Below are 17,293 nucleotides of genomic sequence, written 5' to 3'. Positions count from 1 at the left end.
CTCTGTGTAGGTACCTTTATAACCTATAGTGTAAAATCTAAGAACAGCAGTGATGATAACGTATAACATAATATATTAATACAAATGCACAATTAATTTGAAAGTTGTATTGGTTATGGAAAATATTATAATATTGATTAATTTTTAAGCGAGTTCCCGCTAATAGTATATTTTTCATTAGATAGGTACTTCAACAGAGTAACTAAAATCGTTGGAGAAAAACCTTTAAATATATCATAACTCATCCAAATTTGAACTTCTAATCTCTATATAAAAAATGATGCGTAGGTATTAAACTATAATGTATTTTCAGTATTTTTAAATGTTAGTAAGAACCCAAACACACAACCCAGTACTAATTTGTAAATTATATTTTATTTTTGTTTCAAATATGTTTAACATTGATTATTTTATAGACTGCAGTTGCATGTTTATATATTATAAGTGCTAAAGGTATATGAAACTTATAGGGACTTGCTTGCTAGCAAATTCTAGTTGCATCCAAATACCAAATGGTAATGTTACAGCAATACACAGTTTTATAAACTTGCATTTAGCAATCAGCACTCATCCAATAAACCACTGATAATCTTACACTTACCACCAATCCACCCACACATATGCACAAAGTGGGCGCACAAGGCGGCTCAAGAAACTATGTAACTTTATAAGTTTCAACATATTATACAAATTTTAAGAAAATAGCTTGAGTATAATTGGCGATGGGCCAATGCCCCACACGGGTCACTTTGGGGTAAAACATTTTAGCACTACTAAGTTTAAAACTGAATGTGCGCCTATGAACCTAAATTTGTTAGCGTCTAACACCATATTTATATACTTTATTTTAAGATCAAGCTTATAAAATAAAACGTTAGGAGATTAACTGTAAAAGAAAAATATATTTTAGTTTCCGAGAGGTTACTAAAAATAGCTTCTTGATTTTACAATAGGTAAGTGCTATTTTTTTAAAAAAAACACTTTTGATTATACTAAAACTAAACAAAAGTTCCATTCAGTTTAGATTGAAAATTAGACACAGGTGGTATACTATATACAAAAAGGTTTTTATTTAAAGTTCTAAAAAAAATAGTAGAAAAGTATGTGTATTAGTATATTAGTAGCGATAGAGTTTAAAATAAAATTTCATTTTAAAATCACTATGTTATACTTATGTATAGTTACGTTTTATTATTGATATTACAAATTACAATGTATTGTAAAAGTACTATTTATAACCAATGGTTGTCACCGTATGTTAATGTATATTATAATCTACTATAAATTAAAATACATTTATATTTGTGTTAAAAATAATAAGAAATAAGTATTCTAATGAAAGATATAAGTATGATTTTACTGTGTATAATAATATGCTCTTTTATGTCCATCATGAGAAACATCACCATAGTCCCCTTTTCTGGAGAGATATAAAAATGTTCAACAAGCAAAGAATTTTATTTATAGATTGGAAGTTGAACGTATATTATATTTAATGAAGTCATTTCCGTATTGGTTTTCGAAAAAATTCAACTCTTGAAGGTATTCCACTTTATTTTATTTTTATGTGATAGTTGAGATAGTTGTAAATAAAAATGACAGTAAAAAACTTTAAGTAGTTAAATTCCTTGAATGGTAAATGTACTTATCTGAATAGAGTAGAAGGCTGAAAAACGTACACCCTCGTACCAATATGCATAATATGAATGATCACACTCTTTCGTTGATTAGAAAAAAAAAAGTCTAACTCGTCTGATTAATAAGCATGATATAATTATAATCTGTAATTCTGGAAACTGGAATACTATAATTCAAAAAATTCCTTTTGCAGGTCCGTTGTTTTTTAAACGCATCTAAGATTGTGAAATTTTACGTGCTGATATCATATTTTCTTTTTTTCTTATGCATGCAATTATTCATTTCTTGAGAAACTCCTGCAGCCGTTTTTCTTATACTATAAATGCAATATTGCATTGAAAAATATTTTACTAATAGGTATAGGAAATTAGTAAATTAAAATTATATTTCGCGTTCTATAATAGATATATGTCTCTGCAGTAATGATACAATACATATTATAAGCAATAAGCTGAATAGTTTGTTTTCTATAGTTATATAATTAAATAATAATTAGTAATTATTATAATTACTATTTACATTTTGTTTATTATTACACTATTAATTGTGTGATTGAACATGTGGTATCAACTCCTATGTATAAGTTATGACTAGGTATTTATTTATTTAAATATATACATTATATATTATACACGTATATATAAATTGAATTCCACCATTTTCAATTAAAAATATTAAAAATATAGAAATAATATTAGGTATTAAGGCATAAGAAAAATTGAACTTTTAGCTGTTCCTCTATTTGTGCGTTGCTTAGATCATATGTGGAACAACATTGATGCAATGCTGAACAATTCGTAAAACAGTTTTATATGAAAAAAAAATTATTTTTCTAAGTACGTCTTTATTTAATGATAATTGTATTCGATGTACTCTAATTACGTCAATTATTGTAGCCATTGTCTGCTCTAGACGTGATAATGATGACACACACGATACACTGCGCCCGCGGTTATGACCCACACGAAACAGTTGTCTGCCTACATCAATAACCTACCCAACATGTGGAAATATAATTTTCACTTTTATATTTTTGTTATTAAAATATAAACATAGTATATGTACAAACGAATACGGCAATACTTAATGTCTACATTATATCACAGTGTAGGTACATTTCACGCTTTTTCTCGTCATAATTATGTTATCAAGAACGGGACTTGTCTCAGTAGGGCGTGTTGAGTGTAGAAATCTAATTTTTTACTTTTTAATTTTTAGATTAACAATTTAAAAATAATACATTAGATAAAACTACAAGAGTTAACCTACATAATTATTTATATTGGTATTTTAAATAAATTATTAATATGACATTTTCTAAGTTCCCAAAACATTGAATTTTCAATTAAGTTTTGATCAGGAATTTTTATAGGTTTACTGATCTATAATTTCCTTAAACAAGATGTCTAAATTTCAAAAAAAAACTTTGGCTTATAGAAAAAAACTGAATTTACCAAATATATCATGTCTTTAGTTTTAAGTTGTTCTATATTTCTAAACATTAAAAAAAAAACAGTTATTTGAAACACAAAATCAATGTTCTAATTGAAGATAAAAGAATTTTATCTATAAAATAAATATATATAATGATGCTTCATCGTTGTTCGCAAAAACAGTTTCCCGCAAAATGAACCACTCGGCTACAGCAATCCTAGTGGTCCTCCAAAAAGGTTATATTTTACATTTTAAATTATAACATATTACAGTTCACACCTTCACACATCACAATGTTAAAAATAGATAAACCATTAAAAAAAGTATCAACTTGACGGTTTCGATTAAATTTTTAGGAGTTACATTCCGTAAACAAAATAAACCACTTTTAAAAAATATAATTTATGTTCTTGTTATTTTTTTTACAAGTCTATTTTTAGCAACAATAATTAAAATAAACTTTCAAAACATTTTTCACTTCATTATGTTCATGCATATGTAATCATATAATAAAATACGAATAATAATTAGTTTTTTATACAAATTTAAATAATGACATATTCTAGTCAACCGACTGGAAATAAATATCATGTGCATACGTCATTACTAAACTCACAGCAGATTATTTTTCCAAAAAAAAACTTTTATTTTCCAAAATAACCAATCATACTATATAGACTATTGAGTAAAATATTAAACTTTTCATGATTATAACATAAACTAATAATAGTGCACAAATTTAAACTAAGGATTGCAATTTACTTATTTAGTCAGGCATTAGAATTATACTTATCTAGGTAGGTACTGTAATTAACGGGTGGGTTCATTGAATTTTTAGTATACACATTTGAACATAAATGTACAGTTTAAAGAAAAATGTAGGTATTTAAAACGATGAACTTAATAAATATTACAATTAATATCATACTCGACTTTTATATATTATAACCAGTTAATAATATGAGATTTGAAATGGTTGAGAATGATTTTGACGACTTCAATTTATTATGAACATTTTCCGACTGAATTTAAATTTGCTTTTCATCACCAAATTATTGTGTATTCATTTATGATAAATTATTAAATATTTATTTTTAAATGTCACCAATCAATTTAACTCGTAAAAATACACATATCCTTAAAATAATGTACAAATAATAATATTTACGATTCAATGAAAGGAAATTATTGGAACCATTTTTATATCCCACAATTATATTTCCAAAAACGATTTTTATTATTTTATTAAAGAGGTGGAAACAGTTTATCGACATAACTCAGTAGAAAAAGTTATAAACAAATAAAAAATTGATAAGCTATAGTAGATATTCGTAAATAATCATTTGTTGTTTTTTTGGTAGGTAATATAATAAAATATAAATTATAATAGGTACCTGCATTAGTATAATATGTATAGGTATACGAATTTAAATTTCTCTTTTAACTATTCCAACATAATAATTTCCTAACAATTTCACAACAAATTGCTATATCTCGTATATTATACCCAATACTAATAAATTTTAACTATCAAGAAATAAAATAAAAATTATGATGATTATTCTGGTGTATATTTTGGTGATATAATGATGATTTGATAACATATTAACATGTCATTAAAAAGGTTAAGATAACTAGATTTATATGCAATTATTTATTTTATTATTTAAGACTTAAGATACTGAATGAACCAAAGAGTTGGTGTTACAACCGTGCGTCTTTAAAAAAAATTGTTTTGTACATCATGTTTTGGAACAAATATTTTTCCACAATATAGATGGGTAACATCAATTTTGTTTTTTGTTGTAATTCAAAAATGAATAACCGTAGACACGTGCAATTTTTAACAAATATTTATATTATTGTTTTGTAATCACGTAATAATTTCAAAAATATGTAGACATAACAAATTTTAGTTTTTTTCAAGTTTTGGTTAAACAAAAATACTGACGGTTGCATAAAAATGAAATACAATATTCTTCATCAGTTATTAATTATTATTATGTCAGTTAAAAATTATATAAAATACATAGTCACTACTTTTATAAGCGTTTTGCAGTTTAGATACATTTAAATTTTGGTGGAATTCTAAAAATACAAATCCTAGGACTTAGGAATTTTTGCGTTAAATATTGTATTATTTTCTGTTATTACGCGAACGACAAAGACATTTTAAATACCTAGGTAATTGTAAGCTATTTATGCCATAACCCTATTAATAATTTACAATATGGTGGTATTGGCTAACTAATTCATCATAGTATTATACATAATCATCATCATCCAAGTGCATTGTATAATATAATGTTATAAGGTATTATAATTATTATCAAATAATATTTACTATGTTTATATCAAAAATGAGTTCAACCTATACTGTGTAACTTATGATAGAAAAATAAATAACTATAAATAAATAATTAAATATATACAGAATATAGAATATTCTAAATCTAAAAGCTATAAAATAAAAAAAAATATAGAAAATACACAGGGAAATCAATTTTTTTTATAGTTTTTAGTTAAAATTTTGACGGAAATTCAGAAATTGTTTTATTTCTAAGAACTCATAAACTTTTTAGTTTTAATATTTAAGGTTTAAAAATGTTATACTAGATTCCTTATAGTTCTTACTGGAATTTGAAAATATCGACAATACTATAAACATTTTTTTTTTTTATTGTCATTTGCTGTTAAAAGTTTGACGATATTTATTCGTATGAATGTTTTAATATTTAAATTATTTTATTTAGGTTTTATTTTTTTAATGATTTAAATTTTTTTATCTTTCAATATTTATTGTTAAATAACAGTTTTTCCTTTAATAATTTTAGTTATTTTGTTTTAATTTAAAAAATAATGATCATAAAATGAGTTTGAAATCTCGAAATAATTTATTGTTACTTAAATTATCATTTTCAGATTTTCTACACAATGGAGATTTCAAATAATTTAGCTTAATTTTAAGCCCATCTTCAAATTTTTAATTAATCTTTCTTTAAATATTGATAAAAAAATTCTCGCTGGTAAGCTTAACAATTTATTACAAAGTTAAAGTTGCAATTATACTGTGATTTAAAAATATTGAAAATACGCATATACACAGTATTTTTTTTTGTTTAAAGTTTGAATATTGTCAATTTCAGAAATTTAAATGAAAAATAATGGTTTTATTTATTAAGCTTACTTGTTATAGTTCAAGAAATATTGAAACTTCACACCATCATATTATTATTTTTATTTGTTAACTAATTTGAATCTATTTATACTACGATACTATTTACATCCTTCTATAATAGTCAGGTACGTCCGTATTGACGACGTATAAATTAACAATTAAATAGTATATAGATAATGCTTATATGCAATGTTTTTGAAAAAAATTTTTATTACATCGGTATGTCAACTTATATGTTAATAGAATTATAATAATATTATATCTATTTAATCAATTCGATGCATTTGGAAAAAAATAGTATAACACTGTTTAGGTAAATCTAATAAAAAATGGTCCTTAAAATATCAGCAAGCCCCTTCAGAACAAGAAGTCTTGCTCCCATATTTTTTTATTCAAAAGCTACCTACCATAGATATATTATTATGCTTACATGAAGTACCTCACAAGTATCCAAGACAATAGGATGTGTCTAAGTATAGTTTTAAATTCAGAAACGATTAATTCATATACATTACGCCAGATATAGGTACCTTTATTTATAATACCAAAATAACATTAAGTACACATTAATACATTATTTTATTTTTGTGTTCATACACTGTGTTTGTTTGTCTTAATATTTTTAATTCACCAATTGTTTGTAATATATATCAGTTAAAATCTCAATTCTATAGATACGAATACAAACTTATTGTAAAGATTACAAAATATATATATTTTGCTGTAAAAGATTAGATAGGTATAGTCTGGTACAGTGTACCCGTAGGACCTGTATAAGATGAAGATTTCGCGCATTTTAGTATAACTTTCGTTATCACAATAAACAATACATCTTTTTTATGTATAAGTACTAATATAATATGAATTGATATACTGTATATACCTATAAGTCGCTTTGCAGAAATACCAAATATATTTACGTATAACATATATACGAGTACCTACATATGCATTAATATAAGTCTATAGTTCTTAAACAAATATACTAACAAAATATCAAAACATCCCTCACTACTTTATATAGCAGCATTGTAAACGCTGTAAACCAAATGGTTGAATAATTATTATTGTTGAAGAAGTATCATAATATATAGTATAATATAAATAATATATTTTATTGTTGCTTTCAGATACATGGTATTAAAAAAAAAAAAATGGTTTAGTTTTATTTTATATTTTTACTCCAGTAAAATCGATCTCTTGACATACTCAAATATATATATATATACACTATACAGTATACATTTTACATATTATTATGGGTGGAGACTGGAGAGACTTGTTGCACACCCCTCATAGGATCGCCAACGAACACTCGGAGCGCCCATTTATGTATGTGTGTGTATATGTGTGTGTGTATACGAACCCAAAAGGGTATATAAACCCAAGTCGTCAATGAAAACTGTCTTTTCCTGTACCATCGTCAGCAGCGTTAAAACGTTTCTATAAGTACTTATTAACAAAACTTCAATTTATATTTACCGTTTTAACAACAATAACTACATACGTACCTACTTCAAGTCTACGAAATGTAAGTATAAAAAATTACATATAATATAAAATTATACATTTTGTTTAATTATATACAATTTATAATATATGTATGCAATAAAATATAGTTTAAATACATTTATCATGTTTTTAAATAATTTATTAAGGGTTTTTAAATTAAATAGCTTAATTTTCTACTTAACTATATTCATAAAAATTGTGGTATAAACAACGGTGTTCTAGCAATTTGTTTATTTATTGAAATAATACGGGCAATGTCCAGTTCAAAATATGCTTACAACGGACAAAAGTTAAATGACAAATAATATTTACAATAATGAGTACCACTAACAAATAAAAATAATAATAACAACGATAACTTCTATACAATATAAAATAATATCTTAATATTATAAAAAACCAAACAAGGAGTGATAGGTGCCTACAGTAATGAATTAAAGTAGGTAATAAAGAGTAATAAATCAACTCTAACTTTTTTAATAAAACTATTTAGAATTGTCATTACCTATATAACAATTTACATTATTATATTTGAATTTGTAGAAATAAAACAATATTATTTAATACAGTAATTACTATATTATATAATTGTATAAACTTAATTTAAAATTCTTATCCCAATCAATTAGTTGTTTTTTTCAATTTTTTTTTTTTGTAAGAAAGTAGCCGTGGCAACTATGGCTATTAGTTATTTTATATTTCATACTTACATATATTATTGCATACCTGCCTAGTAATTTTGTAACTAATTGCATTATTTTGTTTTAATTATTCATAATTATTAATTAATATCTAAGCTCCTATACTATAGAATACGATGTCTTTGTAGTCTTCGTATAGGTACCTATTCCATTTTTAAATATGTAAAAAGTGGAATTGTATATTTAACACTTCATCAGTCAACTTTAGTTCATCACTTAATCAAATTAAATTGGTAAACGTTTGTGAATTACCTTGATATATATTGAAAAAAATATAACTAAGTAGGTATATTTATATGCTACACAATTAGACCGTTATAGGTAACTACAAGTTACAACACTAGGTTTTGTGCGAGGAGGATAATACAATTCTATAAAGTACAAAAATACATTAAATATATATGCTTATATAGTTATATATGTATACTAAAAATTATCGTCCACGTAAGTGAACTTAAAAATAATATTTGTTTGGTTTAATTGTTTCATGTATTTACAATTTAATAAATAATAATAATTAAAAATACGCTGCACTTAATAGAAGCAATAATAAGTAAAACCCTAGTATTTTGATCATAATAACTGAATGGTGATAAACAACCACAATACTTAGCTGCCTATACGGCTATATGCCTATATTATTATATATTACCTATATAAGATATTGATTCTAACTTTTTATTGGCCTTCAATTTTATCAATATAATTAGAAGTAATTTTTAACTAAACATAAGTTACCTAACTATATCAAAACTATATAAAAATTAGTAATTACTATTACTAGTTATATCTTTTAACGCATAACCTAGTTATTGAAAAAAATTGTTACACGGACTATAGTGTGAGAGTACAGAAAATAATTTTTACGTTTCAATACTTTAAATATATGAAAGAAAAATTTACTTGCAATAACTAATACCTCGAGTACTCAACGTAAGTTACATTTAATTCAAAACAAAATTTAGTATTTCTTGTGTTACCTTTTTATTATTATTAAAAAACGCTGTAACTTAATAAGTTAAATTGTATATGTTACTAAAATAAAATAAATTATTACTTACTAATTGTAGTTTGTATTTACGTCTTTTAAACATATTATTATTTTTAAATTATCCATTAAAATTAATTGTTAGATTAACTTTAATTAAAGTATAAATTTTAAATGATAGACAACTTGAAATAGTCTTTATTCAAGATCAAATTGTCATGTATTTTAATTTGAAGATAAACGTAGTATAGCAATAAAACTTAATATTAAGAAAATATTGTGAGAATATATTTATTTGTATTCACTTAAAACGTTTGAACAAAACTATTGAGTACTTATCAATATGTTAATTGTCTATAGGTTCTAGATATACTATAACATATGGACTGAAACCAATGGTTTTATGATGAAAAGTTTTTTTTTACTTTTGTAGAGACTTGACATTTTCAACAAATGTCTATATTATCTTATTTTGGATATTCAAATACGTTTTTAAAATAATATATCGGCTATTTTTGTTTTATTTGTAGATATTTAAATTTGTATATTTATGTTGATACAATGTTTGATTGTAAGCAAACAGTATAATACAAGGCTCCTCATATGTTGTTCTTACATCAACCTAAAAATATCAAAATAACATGCCTATGCACTATTTTCATATTTTTTAATAGAATGGTGTCGTTCAAAAAAGTGAAAACTTAATATTAATGAAATAATTTTTTTTTAAAAATATTGACATAAAATTATATAAAAACAAAAATAGCTATATATTAAATACTATACGTCATATTTAAAGATGTATGGCAATTTATTTCATTTAAACAATTGTATCCTAAATATTATAGTAAGAAGGTACGTTATTAAAAAGTTAGCTGCAAAATCATCACAGCATACAAGTTAAATTGCATAAAAATAAAATGATGACAATGTTAAGACACTCATATTTCATATGAATCCTACAGTATTTACGGTTTTGAAGAAATATAAATTCTATGAGTATTACCAAACCATTTTAACAAATATATTTTTTTACTAAATTTACTAAAAATAACAGGTATTTAATTTCAATACAACTAGTGGTCTTCCCGTGAATTTTAATTGATGACTGGTAAAAATGACTTGTTATTCCTACTATTTTTTTCATTCATGAAAATGTTTTTTTATTTTTAAACTATGAAACAACATTTTTACACTCTTGGGATTAATAAAAAAACAGTATAGTTTTTATTTAAAAACAATAACATATATTATAATAATACATATGTATACACATGTATACATATGGACACATATATTATTTTAATGAAAAAAAAATTAAAAATGATTGTGTATTGTTAAAATAATTGTTATCTTTTTATTATTTTTAAAACCAAATAACTTCACCTCATATGAAATTATTTAAATTTTCAATCCAACAGGGAATATTTTATTATTATTTCCATTTAGGTGATACTTGATCACTGGAGCTTAGACACAAACTAAAATATATATTTTTAGCTGGAGTTGAGCTCGTTTTATACATTTCATACGTAGAACTTTCCATTTTAAAAAACTATGTCGATACTAAAAATCTGATCTGGTTTGCAGCGTCACCATACTAATTTGTTATTCTATCACGTATTCGTCGTTGTTGACATGTTTTAATTGTATTTCTTTCTCGGGATTATTATGTAATCACTATACGTACACTTTTAACAGTCTCAAATGGCGCCCCCTATGCATTTTTAACTTTCACACATCGCTGCCATATATTATTGTTGTATGGACCACTAATTTCTTGGACGCTTTTTAAAATTAAATTAAAAAACACGATTTTAGTGTACACGAAATTTAAAAAAAAAATGGGAATTTTTCAACATACCTTACAAACCTGTTTTCACGCATTTTCTAGACTAAATAGCGATAATTATATTAATGTAAAAATATATCATTAATATTTTAATAATTTCACTCATACCTAACTAATGTTATTACACCTACTACCTTAGTATGTAGTTAAATAAATTATTCTGATTTCCAAATTGTGAAGCAGTAAATAAAACCATAGCCATGTACAGACTTTTAAGTTTGGGCCCTTCCTTGGATGATTCCAAGATTCTTTGCTAAGGTCTTCGTAAATTTCAAATTATTTTAAATCTTAGGTGTAATTTAAAAATGCAAGTAATAAATTACATATCATGTAGTCAGGGATTGGAAAATTGCTTGATTAGTTTTAACTGGTTACAAGTTACTTAATTATTTATTTTTATTTGTATTGAATTTAATTGGTACCTATTGAATTATTATTCGTTATCGCTTGTCATTATTTGTATCATGAGTCATTTTAAAAATGTTAATAGCTAAGTTAAGAACAATAATAAATAGTAAATATTGTATTCATAACAATAAAATAGTTGTCAAAACTCAAAAGTCAATAATTGTATTGCTTGAATAGTTGAATAATGCATCCGTTGATTATGGTCGGTGGGCAAAATAAACTTCAAAATAATTAAAAATATTAATAGATCCATAATTTGTAATCATATTAGAAACCATTCTAAGAATAAAATATTTTAGTGGCTTTTTCCATACGTCTATATCATTCAGGCAAATAGGTACATTATACAATCAAACTTTACCAGTTTTTTTAATTGAAAACTATTAGTAGATATTAGTAGTTAGTTTATTAAAGATGGAAGGCATTGATAAATTTAAATAATGAAAATTTTAAGGTAATTATAATATGTAATTTAAAAATACATAAGTATATATATTTTTTTAATAAAATAAAACAAAAATAAGATCCTTTGAAGAAGGTAAAAACTATTGGTGAATATAACAGTTTACTTTTGAATACGGTTGACTAAATCAGTCGGGCACTAAGTGCTTACAAAATAGTAGTTAATAAACTAAATTGGTTTGCACCTACCTACTGTTATTTTATACTGAAGAAAGCAAATCACATGTCAATTTAATAAAAGTTCCAATGGGGTTCGCCACTCTCAAAATAAAGTAAAAATAACTTGGTACCTATAAACTCTATATTATGTTCTACTTCAATCGTTTTGTACTCGCGTAAAGAGCTTTCTTCTACAATAATTATTTGTCTAGGATTTTTTATCTTTATTGCTTTTTTATTTCAATAAATATTACAGTAGTAGTCAAAAGACAATTGTGATTTTCATTATGTAAGTAATTTTTTTAAATGAAAATAAGAATTTTAGTCAATGGTTTATTTTTTAACTAGGTAGGTTATGTACAACTTTACTGTATTTTGCTTTACCGAGTTCTTTTTAAATATAAAACAATAATACAGCTAATTATTTTAAATTAAAAATAAAATTTGTATTTCAAAAATAGAGTTTTAAAATATGTATCTTTTTCTATGGTATTATATATTTAGGTACCGAAACCATTCTTCACCGAAGTTCAAGTACTATTACACCTCACAATAAGACAATGTACCTACGTCAGTACAATTACTACAGTAGAACAACAATCAAAATCCAACAACCATTAAAAATAATTAACACAGACTTTGGTAGTTTGTTTATTTAATATAAAAAATTTAAATAAAATTTAAATAAATACAGATACATTTCGAAGATCAACACATATAACTAAACCAATATTAACTAAATATTTCTTGTTATGAATAGGTTTTAACTGTTTTTAATTTTGTTGTTAAAAAAAATTAAAGGATTTATAAATAAATTTCTGTTAATTAAGAGACGATTTTAGAGTATCCCTTTTATTAATGAATTCTCTTACTCCTTAGATATCTTGTAAATCAGAGTTGACCAATTGCAGCCTGAATTTCGGTAGTCGTATTTTATCCTAAATATAAGTATCCCGATCGAGTCCAAAAACACTTTGGTTCACAAAATACCTTATAATTTTATATTATACTATTATAGTAGTATAATATACTATATTATACCTTATATTTTAAATTCAAAATTTTATTATAATATGATATACGTCATATAATATATATATATGTCTCGTTTATGATTATTATAAATAATATACCGAAATCTGTGACCTCTATTAGAAAATTATTAATTAATAATTTCTGATTTTCTTAACTGTTTAGTTAGGTACCAAATAATAAAGTATTTCAAAATTATTAGAAAACAAGTATAAAGTATAAAAAGTATTTAAATTACATGGCAAGGATATTTTGTATTTTAAATACTTTCTGAATGGATGTATTTGTATCTGTATTTAAATATACAATTTTATGCTTTATTGTGTCGTTTGACAAAACTTTTACAACTTTTATTTGTACAACACCATTTTTCTATTTCATTCGCTAATAACTTATGAAATCGAGTTTAATATTTAAATATTACTAATATTGCTTTATCTTTTTCGCTAAGCATTTCTTAAATTTCCATCATTTAAGCTTTATAAAACGAAGAATTGAACGACACTAACAGCACAATATACACTGTGTTCTACTAGCAACCTAATCTTGCAATCTTAGAGTTTATCTGCTTTTTTTTATCTTTAATGGACTGAAAATTACATATCGGACCGCAATCGGGATATTTATTTAGTTTTGATAACCACTTAAATATTATATCCTACCTACTATGGACAGGCCGCAATCGGAATAGGTGAAAAAGTAAAAAGTTTACTTTGGACCGCAATTGGGCGACGCCCTTGTAAATTACCACTCAATTTGGAAGTTATAATCGTATAGCCTAAAAGGAGTTAGTGCATGGTATAATTTAATATATCTTTTACTATTATTATTATTTATATTATCAACTAATAATGTGGAGTTACTTAAATTGTACAATACAAAAGTAATTGATATTTCATAATAAGACATTCCGTTTATGGCACAATATTTGTTGTAATGTAGAATAAATATATAATATACATTATATTTATTTAAAAAATCACTCTTATAGTTTTTTTTTTTCAGACGTAGGTAAATAAATTACAGCTAACGTTTTATCCATGCATCAAAATAATAATTCAAACATGATCAGAGTTATGGTCTACATTGGATTCGTTATCTATGTGATGGTCTTGGCTACAACATGTTGCTGTCATCCCGTGACGTCTTCTGAAGTGGAAAGTATAGCTCGACCTACACGACCTAAAACTTTCGGTTCTCCAGATGAATTACGTTCATACCTAGACCAGTTAGGACAGTACTTGGCAGTAGTTTCTCGTCCAAGGTAAGTTTATTCATACCATTATTTAATTAAACGAATACAGTATAAAGTAAAAACATATAATTTCGATTTTAATTTCATAATTCATTATATAGATGAAACAGTAGTAACAACTAAATCGAGAAAATTAATATCGTAATTACAATTTGTTCGACTTATGTTATCACAATGCCTTTAATTATTTAACTATACAAATTAAAAGTATGGGTTATAATTTAATTCAAATATATACTAATAATGTAGTGTGTTCAAAACCTACCTAACTCATACTCAACCTACAAAACAATAAAAATACCGACCTAATTGTACCATTTTACTATTTTTCCTTGAACTATAAAATCTAAATTTCAAAAAATTACCTAAATGTTATTAAGAAAACTTAAGTATTATCAAAATTATAAACTATTAAATGTATCAAAAAAATATTGTTTAAAAATAGGTTTGGAAAAAGGAAACCTGCACTTCCAGTCATCCCGTCCGTAATCACAACACCGAGATTACAACAGTACATCGACCATCAACGCATGCTTAACAGTATTATAAACCGGGAAGACGAAGAGGCTTATAAATTACAATATAAACCGGCTGCTATAAGAAATTCAAAAGACTTGTACGACATGTTATTTACGACACGTCGCGAAAACGGCAATAATGACCGTCATCAATACTATTTAATGCAACAAGATATAACGAATGCAGACATTGGTTTAGACTCAAATTAATTTTCATTGAAATGTATTTGTAGTATAATAATGTATTTGTATTTCTCAAAAACTTTAGTCATGTACAGAAACTATTGTACTAGTTATATTATTAATATAAGAATCTTATAAAATGTCGTTAATTTAACAGTATAAATAAAATCCATAACAAGTGTTGATATATAGGTACATATCTGATACCTATCTGTATTCTGGACATTAGTATTATATTAGCTGAATTCAATACTATATAAAATAAAAATATCGGTTTGTTTTTAATTTTTGGTTCTGAAAAATAAACAACTTTTATAAATACAAAGAGCCATTATTTAACTGTCAAGTAATGATGTGAAATAAGTGAGGTTAGACTTACCGCCTACCGGCTACATATATACCTATATGACATACCTAATAATATACCTAAGTACAATGTGAAGTACATATATCTATGGTCTTAATGTAAAGGCAATTATTATGATCTATTTATCTATAGTAATTTATAGATCGATTAAACTACCTATTTAAACTATTAATAATTCATTGGAAGTTTCACTAAACGGTATGATCCATGGAAACAATAATAATATTATGAAAATATTACACCATACGATATAACTATAAGGTAGATCAACATAACTATAATGTCATAATATACTTATATTTATCATTAATTCATTCGAAAATAAGTATTGCACAGGGTTCTTAAAAAGTGTATCTATTATAATGTATAATATATGACATACTGCATGGTACACAGGTATCTATACCTACATGCAGACTACAGCCCAAACGTTATGTTTAAGTTATGCATCCAAAAGTCTAAACGTAATTACAATTTAATTTCCACCCTGGATCCCGATGAATCAATATAAAAGGTACCTTGTCTAGATATCGTCTAGTTGCATCAATCCTACATATTATATTAATACATAAAGTAATAATAAAAAGATGGGTAAGTGGGTACCTCTCTGCTGTACAGTATAGATAGTTTTGAGTGGTAGGTACTCCAAATACAATGAATGTGTTAAATTTGAATTCAATGATTATTGTATACGAAAAATGATTCTGAGAGAAGATGATCGTCAGCCTATAACTATACATCAAGTATATTACCCAATGATAGTTTTATAATATTGCTTTTAAAGTGACATTGTACAGAGTCGCCATAAACTATCAATACATGTCGTCATAAATTCCATATTTTGTACTGTAGCTAAACATATAAACAATTGATAGTCAGGTACGTGAATACATTTTTCACCTTTACACATTAAACTGTTTTCATTTTGATTTTCTTTAAGTTAAGTAAATGCTTCAACAAGTGACTTCTGAAATTTTGAATACTATTTTCTTTTTTCAGTGTACATACTTTTCCTAACCGTTGTAAAGTCTTTTTGATATAAAGTCGAATAATGTCTGTTAAAAGTTCTTTGCATATTATTTTATTCGGTTTTGTTGAAATGCTTTCTACTGCGTTTCGATTGCAGTTTTCACTTACAAGTTGACGTTCTATTTTTATAGTAGAGGTAGCAGGTAGAGATATCAGAATGATTATGCTTGTCGAGTCTTTCAATCAAAGGTTTTTTTTCTGAGTCTGTTAGAATGCTTGCAGTACAAATATTATTTGATCACTTCCGTTTCATCCTCGTGTCCTTATAAGTTTCCGAATAAAACGATAAAAACTATCTAATAAGTAATTAATAACATTAGGTCTTCACCTCGTTCACTTCGTAGAATTTTAATTCCGTTATATGACGAAAAAGAATATTATGCAAAATGCAAGTATGCAACGTAGTATATAATATTACAGTGCAACACCTAACCGTCATTCTCTCGTACCTGGTATCTAAGTTACTAATAATATAAGTCCAATAAATACCAACAGATTCTGGTGCTCATATTATCAATCGATTTGGTTTGTCAACGTTGGGAAAAAATCGAGCATTCTCAATAGCCAAAAATAACGT

At 25.0% G+C, this 17,293-nt stretch overlaps 1 protein-coding gene across 1 annotated transcript; it reads left to right on the top strand.

Annotated features, from left to right (window-relative positions):
- The first annotated feature begins 7,644 nt into the window (after nucleotides 1-7,644).
- LOC111028599 lies at nucleotides 7,645-15,507 on the top strand. Its single transcript, XM_022307319.1, has 3 exons — nucleotides 7,645-7,781; nucleotides 14,370-14,628; nucleotides 15,065-15,507. Exons 2-3 carry the CDS (start codon nucleotides 14,405-14,407, stop codon nucleotides 15,345-15,347), a joined length of 507 nt encoding a protein of 168 aa, XP_022163011.1. The 5' UTR covers nucleotides 7,645-7,781; nucleotides 14,370-14,404; the 3' UTR covers nucleotides 15,348-15,507.
- Nucleotides 15,508-17,293: the final 1,786 nt, after the last annotated feature.

This window comes from Myzus persicae, unplaced genomic scaffold (assembly GCF_001856785.1).
Source record: "Myzus persicae strain clone G006 unplaced genomic scaffold, MPER_G0061.0, whole genome shotgun sequence".
Lineage (NCBI taxonomy): Eukaryota > Metazoa > Arthropoda > Insecta > Hemiptera > Aphididae > Myzus > Myzus persicae.
Note: the sequence above shows the minus strand (reverse complement) of the source record. Positions and strands in the feature narration are given on the sequence as shown.

Coding starts and splice junctions, on each gene's coding strand:
- LOC111028599 (XM_022307319.1), top strand. CDS start 14,405: ATGCATCAAAATAATAATTCAAACATGATCAGAGTTATGGTCTACATT. Junction 14,629..15,064: donor GCAGTAGTTTCTCGTCCAAG/GTAAGTTTATTC, acceptor GTTTAAAAATAG/GTTTGGAAAAAGGAAACCTG.